Source organism: Gopherus evgoodei, chromosome 8 (genome assembly GCF_007399415.2).
Source record: "Gopherus evgoodei ecotype Sinaloan lineage chromosome 8, rGopEvg1_v1.p, whole genome shotgun sequence".
Taxonomy (NCBI): Eukaryota; Metazoa; Chordata; order Testudines; family Testudinidae; genus Gopherus; species Gopherus evgoodei.
This window is the reverse complement of record NC_044329.1, coordinates 79,947,318-79,963,970: the sequence shown is the minus strand read 5'-3', so window position 1 is coordinate 79,963,970 and position 16,653 is coordinate 79,947,318. Positions and strand designations below refer to the sequence as shown.

The 16,653-nt window shown below is 45.8% G+C and overlaps 1 protein-coding gene across 1 annotated transcript in view; it reads right to left on the bottom strand.

Annotated features, from left to right (window-relative positions):
• HFM1 (helicase for meiosis 1) overlaps positions 1-16,653 on the bottom strand; it is a 103,791-nt gene that overhangs the window by 55,220 nt on the left and 31,918 nt on the right. The window contains exons 13-15 of the mRNA XM_030573924.1: positions 10,421-10,464; positions 9,717-9,818; positions 7,239-7,384 (exon numbers count right to left, since the gene is read on the bottom strand). Of these exons, the coding sequence (XP_030429784.1) occupies positions 7,239-7,384; positions 9,717-9,818; positions 10,421-10,464 (292 nt within the window). The remainder of the gene's footprint in view (positions 1-7,238; positions 7,385-9,716; positions 9,819-10,420; positions 10,465-16,653) is intronic.

The window sequence follows — 16,653 nt, the reverse complement described above, 5'->3', positions numbered from 1 at the left end:
AAAACAGCCCTGAATCAAATAACTCTTCCTGATTCAGTATAAGAATTTAAGCATATGCTTAAAGTTAGGCATATGCTTAAGTATCTTTCTGAATCAGGACCTCTAGCAGCAAAATCATGTATCTTTTTTTTAAATGGCCAAAGATAGGAAAGAAGAATTACTTATATGTACAGTAATTGGAGTTCTTAAAGATGTCTTGTCCATATATATATGTATTCCAATTATCATTTGTGTGTGCTCCAGGAGCTTGAAACCGAAGTCTTTTGTCCAGCAGTGTCCTTTGGGAGGCACACATGCTCAAAGTGTTCTCATGCCCCTTACCAATAGCATACAGGGCAGAGTGGGCCAACCATCACTTAGTTCCTTGACCACAACAGAATTCCAGCTCTACAGGACTCCTCCATAGCACAGGGGAAGGAAGCTGGATTGTGGAATATACTAATGCTCAAATTCTCAAAGAAGTGAAGGTTACTTGTAACTGGAGTTCTTGAGATGGCTCCGCTTACTCACGCTTATGGATATTGCACCTCCTAATGGTGAATAATAGTAGAACCTTCTCCAAGCAGTGTCTGTTAGAATGCTCATGCAACCCTTCCTACTACTCCTCTCTGCATTTCTCAATGTTCTGAGGATGAGGCTATATAAAAGTAGGCGTGTGCTCACTCTGGGCATAGCCACTGGAAAGTTTTCCCTCAGAAGTATCTGTTAGGTCAGCTCTGATGCCCCCTGGAGTCACACAAAGGTTCTGCCAACCCACAACTCCCTCAGTTCCTTCTTGCTGGCCAACTCCAACAGAGGGGTAGGAAGGAAGGTCTTGGAATAGACATGAGCAACACATCTCAAAGAACAGATATGGAAAGGTTAATAACTATTTTTCTTCTTTGAGTGCTTGCTCATGTCCATTTCAATGTAGGTGACTCTCTAGCAATTGCAAATAGAGGATTCAGAGTTTATTGACTTGCTGATTGCAACACCACTCTGCCAAATCCAGCATTATCTCTAGCCTGTTGGGTGATGGGGTAGTGAAAAGTGAAAGAGTGAACTGACAGCCATATTGCAGCTCTACAAATGTTCTGGATAGGAACTTGTGCTACAAATGCTGCCAAAGATGCTTGGGCCCTTGTGGAATGTGCTGTCAGGGCAGCTGGGGCAGGGACCTTTGCGAGGTCATAGCATGTGCTGATGTAGGATGTGTTCCACAATGAAATGATCTGGGTTGAGATGGGAAGACCTTTCATCCTGTCTGCAAAGACCACGAATAGTTGAGTAGTTTTCCAAAATAGCTAAGTCCTTTCTATGTAGAAAGCCAGTGCACATCTTATGTCTAGTGAGTGGAACCTCTGTTCTTCTCTGTTGGCATGTGGTTTTGGATAGAAGACCAGTAGGAAGATATCCTGGTTACTATGGAACTGGGAAACCACCTTTGGAAGGAAAGCTGGATGAGGATGCAATTGGACCTTGTCCTTGAAAAATACCATGTTATGGTGGTTCTGAAGTAAGGGCCCAGATGTCTAAGCCACTTCTGGCCCAAATAATGTCCACCAGGAAAGTTACCTTCCAGGACAGGTAGAGCAGACAGTATACTGCCAATGGCTCAAATGGAGGTCCTGTCAGTTTTGACAATTCCAGATTGAGATCCCTGGGCAGGATTGGTTGCCATACCTGGGGGTACAATCTCTCAAGGCCCTTAAGGAACCAATTACAGATTATGTTTGAAAACACAGAACGGCAAATCATCCATGGGTGAAAAACTGAGATTACGGACAGATGACCTACTTAGACCTTGTTGTTTTAGGTGTAGTAAGTAGTTCAGAATAAATGCTATTGTTGATAGCATACACAAGACATCCTTCTGCATAGACCAGATCGAGAACCTTTTCTTCTTTGCCAGCTAAGTAGCTCTGGTGGGTGGCTTTCTGCTCCCTAGAAGTACCTTGCAAACCTGCCCTGAGCATGCTAGCTCTGAGGGGTTCAGCCATGGAACTTCCAAGCTGTCAGACAAAGGGACTCAAGGTTAAGGTGAGACAGGTTGCCCTAGTCTTAGGAGATCAGGTTTGGATACAGAGGTAGAAGAACTGGTATCTCCACAGAGAGGTCTAAGAATGTGGTGAACTAATGCTGGTGGGGCCAAGCAGGGCTATCAGGATGACCCATGCTCTCTCCTTTCTGATCCTAAGCAAGACTTTGTGTATTAGAGGAATTGGAGGAAATGCATAGAAGAGATAACCCATGTGGGGGATGAGGAAGGTGTCTGTGAGACATCTGGGGCTGTTACCCAGGAGGGAACAGAATTGGAGACACTTCCTGTTGTGCCTTATCATGAACAGATCTGTCTGGGGAGTTCCTCACCTCTGGAAAATGGTGTTCACAACATCTGGACGAATGGAGAAAGATCTGCTGAGTTGATCCACTAGCTCATTCTGTGATCTCAGCAGATAAGAGGCCTGGAGGTAGATCGAGTGAGTTATGCAGAATTCCCATAAGCGAAGTGTTTCTTGGCACAGGTGACAGAAGCATGCTCCTCCCTGCCTATTGATATAAAACATCACCATCATGTTGTCTGTGAGAACTGACACGTTCTTACCTGCCAAGTGGGTCTGGAATGCCTGGCATGACAAGCAAACTGCTCTGAGCCCCCAGACATTGATGTGTGTAGCGAAAGCTCTTCCGGAGACCAAAGGCTCTGAGTTCTGAGGGAACCCAGAAGAGCACCCAAACCTATCACTGAAGCATCTGTAATGAGAGATACAGATGGTTGGGGTCAGCAGGTGTAACCATCAATTGAGAGAGGTGATCACCGACAGGGAACCGTAATAACTGTGTCCAAACAGTGTCGGTTTGGCGAGTATATGGATGCCAGTCATGCCTGGAGAGGTCTTAGTTGAAATCTCATATGCTGCACCACGTACATGCATGAGGCCATGTGGCCCAGGAGCTTCAAGAAGTTCCTCGTTGTAGTGATGGAGTGATCTCTGAGGTTCTCTATAAGCATCACTATTGCCTGGAACCGTGCTTCTGGGAGGAAAGTTCTGGCTTGGACAGAGTTGAGGATTGCCCCAATAAACTCTATCCTCTGAACCAGGGAGAGGGTAGACTTCTGAATGTTTCTCAGCAGACCCAAATCCTGAATGTTGACTGGATTAACTTTATGTCAGACTCCACCTGGCCATTGGTCTGACCTCTAACCAGCCAGTCACCAAGGTAATGGTAGACCTGAGCCCCTTGTCTCCTCAGGAAGGCTGCAATGACCGCCATGTACTTCGAGGGGTTGCTGGCAGGCCATATGGGAAAATCACAAATTGGTAGTGCACGTGGTTCACGATGAACCTGAGGAAACTTCGGTGTTCCTGAAAGATCGAGATATGGAAGCAAGCAAGCGTTCTTCAAATCAAGGGCAGGGTACTAGTCCCCAGGATCCAGGGAAGGGATAATGGAAGGCAAGGAGACTATGCAGAACTTTGGCTTCTTCATGTATCTGCTGAGCTTTCACGGGTCCAGAATTGGTCTGAGACTGCCGTTGGCTTTCGGGATAAGGAAATATCAGGAGTAGAATTGTCAGCCCTCTAACTCTGGCGGAACCTCTTCCATGGCTCCCACCCATAGGAGCGACTGCACCTCTTGGGCTAGAAGTAGCTCATGAGAAAGGTCTCTGAAAAGGGATGCGGAGGGTGGGAACAACTGAACTAAAGAGTATATCCCACTGCTATTATGCTTAGCACAGAGTCTTCTGTTGTAATGTGGGCCCATGCCGGATTGAAATGGGATAAACAGTCCACAAAAACTGGAGAGGCTGGATCCAAATTCTATCCTGGTATGTCATCCTCAAGGGTCCTATCAAAAGGCCTGCTTGGACCTACCAGAGTAGGGGGGAGGGCAAGATGTAGACACGGATGAGGATGGGGCAGAGGTTGTCTCCTAAAGCTCCTGCTCCTTTCCCTTTGGTAGTCTTGCCGGGCAGGCGGTGGGAAGAATTGAGCAGCCAGTTGAGGCTTATAATGTTTCCTTGTGGGTGCCAGTGTATAAAGTCCTAGAGACTTCAGAGTGGCCTTTGAGTCCATTAGGCTGCACAGCTTGGAGTTTGTCTGCTCAGAAAAGGGTGATGTGCCCACAAAAGGAAGGTCCTGCAAGGTCTGTTGGACCTCATGCAGCATGCCCGAGGATTGAAATCATGAGCTTCTGAGCATTGCTACCGCTGAGGCCATAGATTGGACTGCAGGGTCTGCATTATCCAAGGATGCCTTTGCACCGATTTGCCTTTCTCCACAGGAGCTGCAAATTCTTGACTGGACTCCTGGGGTAATAACTCCTTACATTTCAGCATGGAATCCCAGAAATTAAAATCGTACCTGCCCAGGAATGCCTGCTGATTCATGATTCTTAGCTGGAAGCCCCCTGTTGAATAGCTCTCTCTGCCAAAAAGGTCTAATATTTTTGGCATCCTTGGCTTTGGGGGTTGGCCTCTATGGCCCCTGTTTTTCCTGCTCACTGGCTGTTGACACAACCAAAAATACCAGTGGTGATATGTGTAAAAGAAACTCACAACTCTTAGCTGTGATAAAAGTATTTTTTTTTCAGTTTTCCTTGCTGTTGGCTGAAGAGACACTGGAGCCTGCCATAATGCCTTGATGGGGTCCATAATGGCCTCTTTAAGAGCAATGCCACTCTTGATGGGCTGTGACTGTTAGAATGTCCACTAGGGCATGGGAGAACTCCGTGATCTCTTCTACTTGGATCCCCAGGTTTTGAGCCCTTCTCTTAAGGAGCTCCTGATGAGCCTTGTAGTCATCATGGGAGAGTGCTACACCTGCTCCCACCAGAGTCTCATCAAGAGAAGAGGAGGAAGCCTGTACTAGTAGGGGGCACTGTTCTTCACACTCAGTACCCAACAGGTCTCAAGGTGCTGGCCTTTGGTATTTGGCACTGGCCTCGGTACTGAAGCCTGGGTCCTGCTCTGAGTGGAACAGTGGAAGTACTCTGGACTCAGATACCAGGGAGTATGACCTTCTACAAAGAGACCTCTGCATTGTCCAGAAAGCTCAGAGGTTCCAGAATAGCCATTGAACTGCATCTGCCACTGCCCCGGGGGCCACACTATGGATGGGTCAATGGCAGGATAGTGTGAGAGGCACATGACTCGGACTTCGACTCTGTCTCCGAAGACTCCCCTCCTGGAGACAAGGGAGGAGCGGTGCTGATCAGTGCCAGCGAGCAGTGCTGAGAGGGACGAGACCGAAATGGGCCATCATGGACTGTTTCTCTTTTGAAGACACCTGGGGCCTCAGTGCTCCTGAGGTCGTTTCCCATCAGTGCCACTGCTGTCAGCTCCTGCATAGCTGGAGACACTGGTACTGGCATGAGAGTAGGTCTCTCACTGCAGCAAATGTGTCTTGCATCGATAGTACTGCCAACAAAAGTATCTCCAGTGGTTCTTCTGCAGTGATGAGTTCATTGGTACGGGACTCAACAGTACCTACTCTGGGACTGGAGTAAACAGCACTGCACAGGTTGCTAAAGCTGTGGAGTGTCCCAACACGGGTCACACTCTGCTGGTGTCTCCCTGCCCCGCTGACCTCAGGGCTGGGGACAGACCACTATCAGTCTTCTTCTATTTCTTCCTCGGTACCAGTGACGGAGCATGGTGCCAAGGTTCTCTCACTGGAGCATTTTTCTTTGGCACCAGAGATGGTGGATGGTGCCAAGGCTCTCGAGACGTAGAAGGAGCATCTTTTCTCAGTGCCAGCGATAAAGAGCAGCGCTGAGGATCTCAAAGAGTAGCCAGATCATTCCTTATTGAGATTGAAGTGCTTGGTGCCAAGTCTGAGTGGTCCGGTGGCGATGGAGGACTTAGCGCTGCCTCCATTAGGACATGCATCTGATGAAGTGGGTATTCACCCATGAAAGCTCATGCTCCAGAACGTCTGTTAGTCTATAAGGTGCCACAGGATTCTTTGCTGCTCCATTAGGATAAATCTCAGTCTGGAGTCTGTATCCCTTTTGGTGCAGGGCCTGAAGTCTTTACAGATCTTACAACGTTCTTATATGTGAGCTTCCCCCGGGCACTTAAGGCAACTGGAATGGGTGTCGCTCACAGGCATAGGCTTGTGGAATGAGACACAAGACTTAAAACCTGGAGACCAAGGCATGGAACCAGGCAGAGACTAACTCCACTAATCTATCTAATAACAGAAACTTTACTACTAACAAAAAGAGATAACTATATACACAATATAGGATTGAAAAAGTCCACTGAGGGTGTACTTGTAGATTGCAAGGATAAGTTGGTTCCAGTGACCATCAAAGGCAGTAAGAAGGAACTGAGAGGGCTGTGGGTCCTGGCAGGAGCCTTTACATTGGTGCTAGGAGCATGCGACTCCAGGGGGCAGCAGAGCTGACCTGATGGATACCACTGAGGGAAAATTTTCCAGTGGCAATGCTCAGGACAAGCACACACCTACCTAATGGAATGGACATGAGCAAGCACTTGATGAAGCACTCCATGTTGCAGCCCTGGAAATTTCAGTAACAGGGACTTGCTTAAGGCAAGCAAAAGAGGCTGCCACAGCTCTGGTAGAATGAGATCATACCATCATAGGTATAGGAATTTCTGCTAACATGTAACATTCAACAATACATTATTTAATCCATTTAGAAACAGTTTATGGCAGTGGATTTCAATCTTTTAAAATTTGTGGACCTCTTAAAAGTTTCTAATGAAGGTATGGACACCTTTGGAAATTGGGGGTCTGTAGACCACAGGTTGAAAACCAGTGGTTTAGGGAGACACATTATTACCTGTATGATTTTTAGCATAAAACACAAATAATCTAGATAATTTTCAAAAACTTTTAGTTCTATTTAAATAATATGCAAGAGCTCTGTGATGTCCTTCTCAGTACTGCACACACTATTCCAGATGAAGCTGCACGATTTATATAAAAGGTATTATAACATTTGCCATATTATTCAACTTTCCATTCCTTATGCAATCTAACATCTTGCTTTTTGGACTACAGTTGCACACAGATCAATGGAGATCTCCATTGAGCTGTCTACAGTGTCACATAGTTCTCTTTGTTCAGTATTTTTTTAACTCAATAATTCACTTACAAATAAATCTTTAAAAAGCAAATGCTATCCCTTAAGTTATGGGTATTTTTTATTTATTTGTCAAGTGTATACTGTAGCTTTTAATACGACAGATTTAGAAAGCATTAATATAAAATACACAGTTAACTTACTTGAGGCCTCCCTGCTCTCCCAATCATTTGCAGAATATCTGTTTCACTGTATTCTTGAAACATTCCTCCAACATAGTGCAATGTAGATTTTATAACTACCAGATGCGCGGGTAAATTTACTCCCATAGCTAAGGTACTAGTAGTAACTGAATCAGATTAAAGCATATTAATTTAATAATAAACAGTATTCGGTATACTAGCAAGATTTTAAATAAAGCGGCAAATATATGGTCCAATCCTGTGAGGTGCTAAAAAATATCTGTTAACATTTACAGGTAAATCAGGGTCCAATCTTTCATTCCTTGTGCACCAAAACTCACATTGAAGTAACTGCTAATCATTCAATACAAATAGTTCAGGAACTGTTTGAATATAGCCATGACTTCATCCTATTTTGTAGTGACTGGTATACTTTAGGACAGTTTTTGGGTCTTTTAATTTGCCTGTAAAGTGACATGCACATCTATAGTACTAAAATAATTTTCATAATAATGTATTTTTCATGACCCACAAGTCTCAAACTCCAGGCCCACAAGGTTCATAAGAGCAGTGGCAGATTAGCCACTGGGCCTGTAGGGGGCCCTGGAAAAAATGGGGGTCCCCATGTTCCTGCTGGGGAATGGGGTTGGGGTGCAGGGACTTGCCACGTTCCGCTTGCCCGGTGCTCCTGCCAGGGAGCAGGAGAAGCCTCCACACCCCAACCCCAGGCAGGCAGAGCACGGCAAGCCCCCACACCCCAACTCCATTTCTCCAGAAGAAGTGCATGGGGGGATGACTGCAGGCAGAAGGGGTGAGGAGGGGCCCAGGCCCCAGGCCCAGGGCCCCAGGCCCCCAGGCCCCACAAAAGCTTAATCCACCTATGCACAGGAGCAACCAGGCTCCAACCCTCCACATGGCAGTACTGTATTCTGGCAATAGCTTACTTGAGAACCATGAAGCCCACCTGCATTGGTGAGATTCTGCCCCTACGATCTGATCTGTGGAGTCCCCAAGTGGCTATTTGGCTCACTGGCCCTACTTAAGCCACAACAGGAAGCCATCAGAACAACGAGGCTCCATCCCCTTGCTTTGTCCCAATCCCTACTACCTACTCTTGCTTCCCCAGCTTGATCTCCTGGCAATCTGATCTGCTTAACTCCTGGCACTTGACTGGTAGTTCCTGACCTCCATTTTGTCTCCTGTTCCTGACTCCCTGGTGTAAGGGACCAGAGTGTAGGCAGTCTTGCCCAGCAATCACAGCTGGGCTGGGGTCCACATGTCAAGGATGAAAGTCAATGAACAGGGTCAGAGGAATCACTACAGCTGGGTTCAGTAAGCAATAGTCAGGGTCAGGCTAGAATCAGAGACCAGAGATTAGAAGATGAGGTGAAGTCTGGTGTTGCAGCAGGCCAGAAGTCTGTGTGGTTGCCCAGACAACTTCCTGGGGCACCTACCTGCGTTAAATAGTGCGCTTCATCAATCAGAGGGCTGCAGGGTACTCTCACTCTGGGTCATTTGGGAGGTACTTCCTGTGATGCCTACTTTCCACAATGCTCCCTGCATGTAGCTCTGCAAGCCTTCCCAGTGGCACTGTGGGAATGTCAGCTATCCCAGGATCTGCAGACCTAGGTTCTAGTCCACGGATCCTTACATCTGGTATCTGGACCCAGTCTGACTCTAGTTCCCAACTCATGTTCTGATCTCTAGTTTTTCTCCTGATTCTGATCTCCCAGTATCCCAACTCAACTGATTCTTGACTCTAGTCTTGTAACTGCGGACTTTAGGGTATGACTGCTATGTCTGGCTACCCATCACACAGCATCAAACACAAAAGACATATTGGTAAATCCAGAGTTGAAAGTAAGCCCTGCCCCTTCTGCCCCTTCCAGGGCTCAGAGCTGCCCCCCACCTTGCCCAGGAGCCTGGCTGCCCTGCGTACCGGTAAGTCCTTTAAGTTACTTTCACCCCTGAGTAAATCACAAGTGTGTTGATTTACTTGAAGAATTTGGTCATATATAGATAATATTTTTCACATGTTCAATCTATTTTCTCTACGAAGAACAGGATAACATGATTAGAACTAAAGAGCTGGTTTTCCATTTTCAACTGGTATTATTCTTCCTCAATGAAGAAGTAATATTCTGACCAGAATTTATTTTTGAAGGGAAAAGAAAAACTGAAATTAATGGGAGTTATGAATGCAAGAGGAATGCAGGATCAAACCCTAAAGTACAGGCCCAGTCATGCAGCCTCATGTGAATATTAGTATCATTTATACTGTAATAGCACTTAAAGTGTCCTAAATACTTATTGAAACAAATTGACCTACTCGTATACAGGCTTCAGAACCATACTCTCTATCATCATGGATTTCATGACATAAAAATAAGCAAAAGAATCATAACGTTTACGTTTTCCAAATATGAATCCCCTCACTATATTTAAAAAGAAAAAATATAATAACAACATTTTGACTTTCAAATGTTTAAGTTTACTTACAAAGTACTGGTAAGTCTCCCCTGGTAAAAGCTCCTTCAATTATTTTTCTGTCAGATAGCTCCATACCAGCATGATGATAAGCCACACCACACATTAAAAGATCTGAAAAAGAAATATTATATCCATTGCCTTTACTATCTTTCGTCAAGCAAATATTTTTAATTCATGTTGGCAAAAATTAGCATTGTTGTACACGGGTGCCAGGTTTGTGTAATTTTTAGTAGTGCCCAGAACGGGTCCACGCACAGCCATCTCATCCATAGGACGGACTGGGGCAACTGCCTGGGGCCCCATGCTTTGGGGGTCCCCACGCTTCAGGGGGATGGGGGATCCAGGGTAGCCTGAGGAATTAGTGGGGGGCCTGGCACTAGCAGCAGCAAGCAACCCAGCCACAGCACACCACTGCTCTAGCCCCTCCCCATTCCACCCCTTCCCCTAAGCCCGTGCCCTGCCTCTTTCGACCTTCCACCCCATCCCCTGAGCAACACCGGGAGCTGGTGGGGTGCAGCAGAGTGGGGCGCACCAGGGCCGGGTCACTCGCTAACCCCCCAGGCCGTCCTGGACCCTGCATCCCCCTGAAGTGCTGGGACCCCCAAAGTGCAGTAAGCCCATACATTGATGGAGCCGGGCCCAGTTTCCTAAATATTGGTGGAGCACGGGCACCACGGGCTCATATAACTGACTGTGTATGTTGCTGTACTTACCTCTCACTTTGGTATCTTTTGTTGAATTTGCACACTTTTGTAATCTATATAAAAATGAAACAAAAATAATAAGTATTTTTCAAACCCAAAACTACAAAACATTTTTACAAATTTATATACAATATGAAGACATACTGCATTTTTAAAAAAGCACAATGATATCCTATGAAGAACTCTGCATAATGACATTAAACTTTGATTCCAGCAGTTACGCTCATTAAGAGTCACAAGATTTATTCTTCTGTTTAAATTCATTTGTCCTTATTTCTGTCATATCCTTGTGTTTTTCAATACAATCCTATTTCATATCTACATTTTAGAATACTAAAAGGTCACTGTCAATGTATATGGCATAATTTTTAAATAATTTTCTCAGTTATAATTACCTTTTGGATACCTGAAACTAAAAGCTGTTTGTTTTCAGAGGACTAAATCTTGTAATCTAAACACAGGCAAATCTCCCATTGTTTGCGTAATGTCTGTATGTTTAAATAGAGAATTAATATCCAGGAAACTGGGTAGTAAGTCTACAGCACTGCAGCATTTCATGCACTAACTGACCCTGTGGACTCTGCTATCACATACCGAAAGTTCTGTAGCGCACTTTCACTTACTGCTGATTCAAACAGCAGTAAGCCAAAGAGCACTATGGGAGTTTTAGTGCACAGAAACGGATCCACATACAATTTGGCACACAGTAGGCAAGTGTACTATACATTTTACACCCCAGGTTGCCAAACAATAATCCTCCTTATAAGCAAAAACTAAACTTTATTATTGCACCCTCCCATGGTAAAATCTACAAGAGGATGACAGTGAGTGCCAGAAACTCTATGAAGAGAGCCGTGGAGAAAACACGGAGAGTAACCTCCAAACTGCATATCTGCCAAGGATCCACTAACAAACAAATGCCCCTTCACACTGTTCTTTGAGGCCACTTTCCCTCATTCACTGATCCCTCCCTTTGGTACGACAATCACCCTTAGCAGCAACATGAGTTTATGGGTCTTCCAATGTGTAGCATTAAAGCAACTACAGATATGTAAGGAATGTTTCCACCAATCTGGGAGGACAGCATGCCACAATGAGTAGTTGCCTATCAGCTCCACCAGATCAGACCTCCTCCTGACCAACCTCATGAGAGTTCACTATGAGTCCCAACATCATAGTTCTCTAATATAGCTTCCATAAGTTTGGGGAAAGAAAGAGAATGCTAAAGAGCAACTCTTCTTTTGCATCTCACTTACTTTGTGCAGGTTTCTCTCCACTACATAAACCTAAGTGAAGAGGAGCATATGGCCCTGAATAAGTATTGAAGGATTTGGATTTGATTATTTTCCCACAGTAAAAATACTGGGTGCATTGTAAGCCTGTTCATGAATGTTGGGCTATTCATGTCAATATTCTTTGAATACTGACGAATTTGGACTTGGGAAAGAAACATTTATGGACATAATCTTGCAGTACTTTCTCAAGCAAAGTTTCTAGTCACTTCTTCAAACTACTCTGATTTCAATGAGAGTTTTCACTAATTAATTATAATAAATAGTAATAATACTAGTGACTGGGCTCAAAGAGTTTCAAGAACGTCTCAAATAGACATTAATATAGAAGGCTACTAATAGTTGTTTAATAGCGTCTGAAATTCTGAACACAGAATTGTATAATTATTATCTCAAGATCCATTTGAAATCTGTTTAAAAAAAAAACAGCCTTCAAATAAACTTTAATATAAGTACTGTATTAAAATATACATGTAGGTCTCAATTCAAGAAAGTACTTAAGTATGAGCAAATGTCTATCAATTTTACAGAAAACACTTAAGCATGTGTTTGAAATCCCATTGATTTAAAATGGGAATTAAACTTATTCTTTAGCATTCTTCTTGAATTGGGCTCTAATAAATGCATTTAAGATTGAACAAGACACACAGCTCCTATTATTCCTACCAGGAGTTGTACAAATGAAAATGTAGCTTTGATATAACTTCCTGGTGAAATAAATAATCACTAACAGAAGTTAGGACTGTGTTTACTAAGGACTTGATCCTGCAAAGACTTACAGTATCTTAAATTAGGCACATGTATCTGTGAGCAGTTCAACAAAACCATATCCAGTGGGATTATTCATATGTGTAAGTCTTTGCAGGCTCACTGGAAATTAATGTTTTTATTCTTCAGAAAACAGGTAATTTAAAATATTAAATGCATTTAATGTTCATGAAAAGTACCCAAAAGACATCCTTCAAAAAGAGATTCCTTTATTTAGAGGAAATAAGTATAGCTCAGTCAACAGAAATGCAAGTTGGATTACCCAGTCCTATAAATGTATCTCAACCCTATTCTGCAGAGAGCATTCTAGTGGCGAGAAATTCCACAATCCAGTCTGCATGGTCCATTCAGTCCCTGGCCACTAGTGAAATTTCCCAGCAAGGTGGCCAACTGCAATAATGATTTTGAGATACAGATACCTCTCTACTAGAAATTGTATTGAACCCACCAACCCTCTTGACATGGCCCATAGAATGGCTAGAATACACCTACGCTTTTATTATAGCAGGGACAAGGACAGACAAGAGGGAATATAAGAGGTTCATTAGATTTCCCTTCTAGATGTCTGAATACTAATGTAAGAAGTATGGGGAATAAACAGGAAAACCTAAAAATACTAGTGAATAATCACAATTATGACATAACTGGCATCACAAAGACTTGGTAGGATAATTCACATGACTGGAATATTGGAAAACAAAGTTTCAATGTGTTCAGGAAGGACAGGCAGGGAAAAAAGGGAGGAGGTGTTGTATATCAAAAATGTATACACTTGCACTGAGGCTGAGGTAGAAGTGGGAGGCAGACCTGTTGAAAGTCTCTGGGTAACTATAAAAGGAGTAAAAAAAAATAGCGTGATGTCATAGCAGGGCTCTACAATAGACTACCTAACCAGAAAGAAGAGGGGGATGAAGCTTTTTTAAAAACTAACAAAATCATCCAAAGCACAGGACTTGGTGGTTATTGGAGACTTCATCTACCCAGGCTAAAATAGGGACAGAACAAGTTAAGAATTACAAGCAATACTGGGTTTACCATGGCACCAGTGGCGCCATGGTGCCGGGCCCGCACTCCGAAGGGGCCCCAATGTCTGGACTATGGTCCCACCTCTTCAACCCACTCTGCCTGGGTTCTACCCGGACAAGGCCCAACCCACCGCTCACTCCTCTTCACCCCTCTCTCTCCAGCCTAACCCCTGGTGTGTGAGTGGTGGGCCGGGCCCCTCCAGGCTTGTGGGTCCTGAGGAAGCCTGGCCAGTGCAGGCTGGGCTCCCACTCTGTCTTGGCTGGTTGTGCCACTTCCGAAGGGCCAGAGGGATCCCTGACCAGTCCAAGCAGTGGTGCAGGCTCAGGCCATGCATGGACATAGTCCCTTCAAGCAGGCCGGTGAGTGTGGCTGGGGGGCAGGAAGGGCATGGGGGAGTGGGTCTCTAGAGGGTCTGTGGGTGGCACTGGGGGTTCTGTGGTGTACGCCTGGGGGAATGAAAACAGAACACCTGCAGATTTCTTTGCTTCCCTTTCACAGGTGACCAAGAGGCAAAGGGAAGGTAATGGCAGCTGAGAACACCCATTAGTTTGAGGGGCAGTGCCCCCACACAGAGGCAAGGTGTGGGGCACATGGAGTCACTGCCTCCTCCCCTTTCTGCAAGTGCAGAGCTTCCCAACTGAAAAAAGAGGGTGCTGCTCAGAAGATGCCACTTTCTGGGTCCTAGGGCTGCTTGAGTTCCCCTTCTGTGTGCTGGGAGCCATCCTGTTTTCTGTTCAACAGTGAATGCCCATAGTGGGGAAGGGCAGGGGCAGGCTCTAGCTAGGGGGAAAGAGGCAGTGGAGAAGGAAGGGGCATGGGATGGGGAAGCAGGGGCAGGGTGGAAGGAAGGGAGTGGGATGGGAAGATGGAGCAGTGGGAAATGGAAGGGGTATGGGATGGGAGAAGCAGCGGCAAGGGGGAAGCTGGAGCCTAGCATGTGGCATCCCCTTGGTAGAAGCTGGAGCTCCCGTTAAGCAGGTCCATCAAACCATCACCCTAACAAGCCCCACCTCCCCTCCATCTGTACCACCCCAATGAGCCACCCCCTGATGCCCTCCCTAGTGAGCCCCAACCTGCACCTGGACCCCCACCCAAATGAACCCTTGTTAAGCCTCAAACACCTTCACCTGGATCCCCTGCAGAGTCCCATTGCCCCTGCACCTAGAACCCCCCAATGAGCTTCTATGCATTCAGATCTCCCACTGAGCCGCCCGCACCCAGACTGCCGCACAGAGAACTTTCTTACCCCAACCTGAACCCCCTACAACAAGTCCCTCTGCACTTGGATCCTACCGCCGGTATGTGCCTGCTCTCCCACACCTGGTGCGCCTGGCATGGAGGGGCAGAGCCCCAGGGTGTTTCTGGCGCAGGCCTGGCACTTGCACAGTCAGCGTGGGGTGCAGCCTCACCGCTGGGGGGAGGCTGCAGGGTTATCTCCCATCTCCATGCAACCAGTGGCCTGTATTCCCCACTGCCATGGTGGAGCCTCCACATTTATTTATTGACAAATAAAATTTGCAGAATTTTAAAAATATTGTGTGCAGAATTTTAATTTTTTTGGTGCAGAATCCCCTGAGGAATGTAGGGTGCTGTGCAGCTGCGAGGAAGGTGGTGGGCAGTGGGGAGGTCTATGGGTGGGGGCGCTGAGTGAGCGGTGTGGTGTGCAGGGTGCTGTGCAGTTGTGGTGAGAGGCCAGCAGGGGAGGCCTCCGGGAGGAGTGGGGGCTGGGCATAGAGATCTGTGGTGGAGGTCTCTGGGCAACAGGGGCTGGGTGTAAGCGTGGGGCACTGGGCAGGAGCTGGAGTGGTGTGCGCCTGCCCCCAAAGGGAAGGGGCATGCTGGCAGCACAGGTTTGGCAGCTGCAGGTTTGTAAACAGTGCCCTCCTGCTGGGCTGCTTCCACTGCACTGTGCCTCATTGCCCCAGCCCGCCCTACACTCTGGAGACTAACCATCCCACCCCCCTGCAGCTTGCCCCATAGGGGCCCACAAATATGTTTGGTGCCAGGCCCACAAAAAGTTAATCCAGCCCTAAGGCCTTGTCTACACAACAGAGTTTGGTTGACAAAAGTCAGCTTTTGTCGACAAAACAGTACACATTACAACGCTTCTTCCGCTGAAAAAATAGTCCTGCTTTATTTCAAGAGGTGCTCCAATCCTCAGGTGCAGAAAAACATGAACACGGGTATGGAAAGAGCTAGTAAGTGAAAATTATGAAAGAGAGAGGCAGGAGAAGGAAAGTCAGGAGTAAATTTTAATGGGTCAGAAGCAGCTGACAAAAGTGATGGAGGTGCATTGAGAGATGTTGGAGTCCCTATTCTTACTGCAGGCCTAATACACGTGTGCTTGTCCCTCCCTGCAGCCTATACAGAACTGCTTTCCATGCCCTCCACAAACCTCTCCCCCACCTTCCTTGCATCTTCCCAGCCTGTCGCAGTACCCCATTCATTCCATCCCTTCAGATGGGTTCCAAAATGATAGCTGGGAGTTACAAAAAGCTAGGAGAGTCTACATCAGGAGACTGCCCTTCACTGTTATCTCCCTTTCAACCAAGTGTTTTCTGGGTGTTGTTAATTGATATTTAATAAAAACACACCCGCTGAAAGACAATCTTTATTTGTCTCCTACACACAATGGTTGCTGCTAAAATTAATACACAGTGGCAATTGTAGTATTTGCAGACTACAAATAATGGTCAGGAAGCAATTAATCAACATTTTCTTGCAAGGTGGAAAATTGACAAAGCATGGCAGAGTGCTTTATAGAAAGTCACATTACTAGTGTTCATTGTTAAAATGGTGCCTTAAAGCCTCCCTGATTCAAATAGTGCCCCACTGTGCCTCTCTAACAGCCCTGGTACCTGGCTGCTCAAAATCAGTCACCAAACAATCTTCCTCCGTGCTCCACTCTGGGGGAAAATTTTCCCCATTAACCTCACAAATACTATGCAGCACAGCAAGCTGCTATGACCATGGGAATATTTTCCTCATTTAGGTCTAACCTGCCATAAAGGCAGTGCCGGCAAGATTTTAATCTGCCAAACACACATTCAACAGTCATTCTGCCTATTGTTGAAGTGCTCCTTGCTGCTGCCCAGATTTCCTGTGTAAGGCTTCATGAGACGTGGTAGTAAGGGGTACATTAGGTGTTCCAGGATC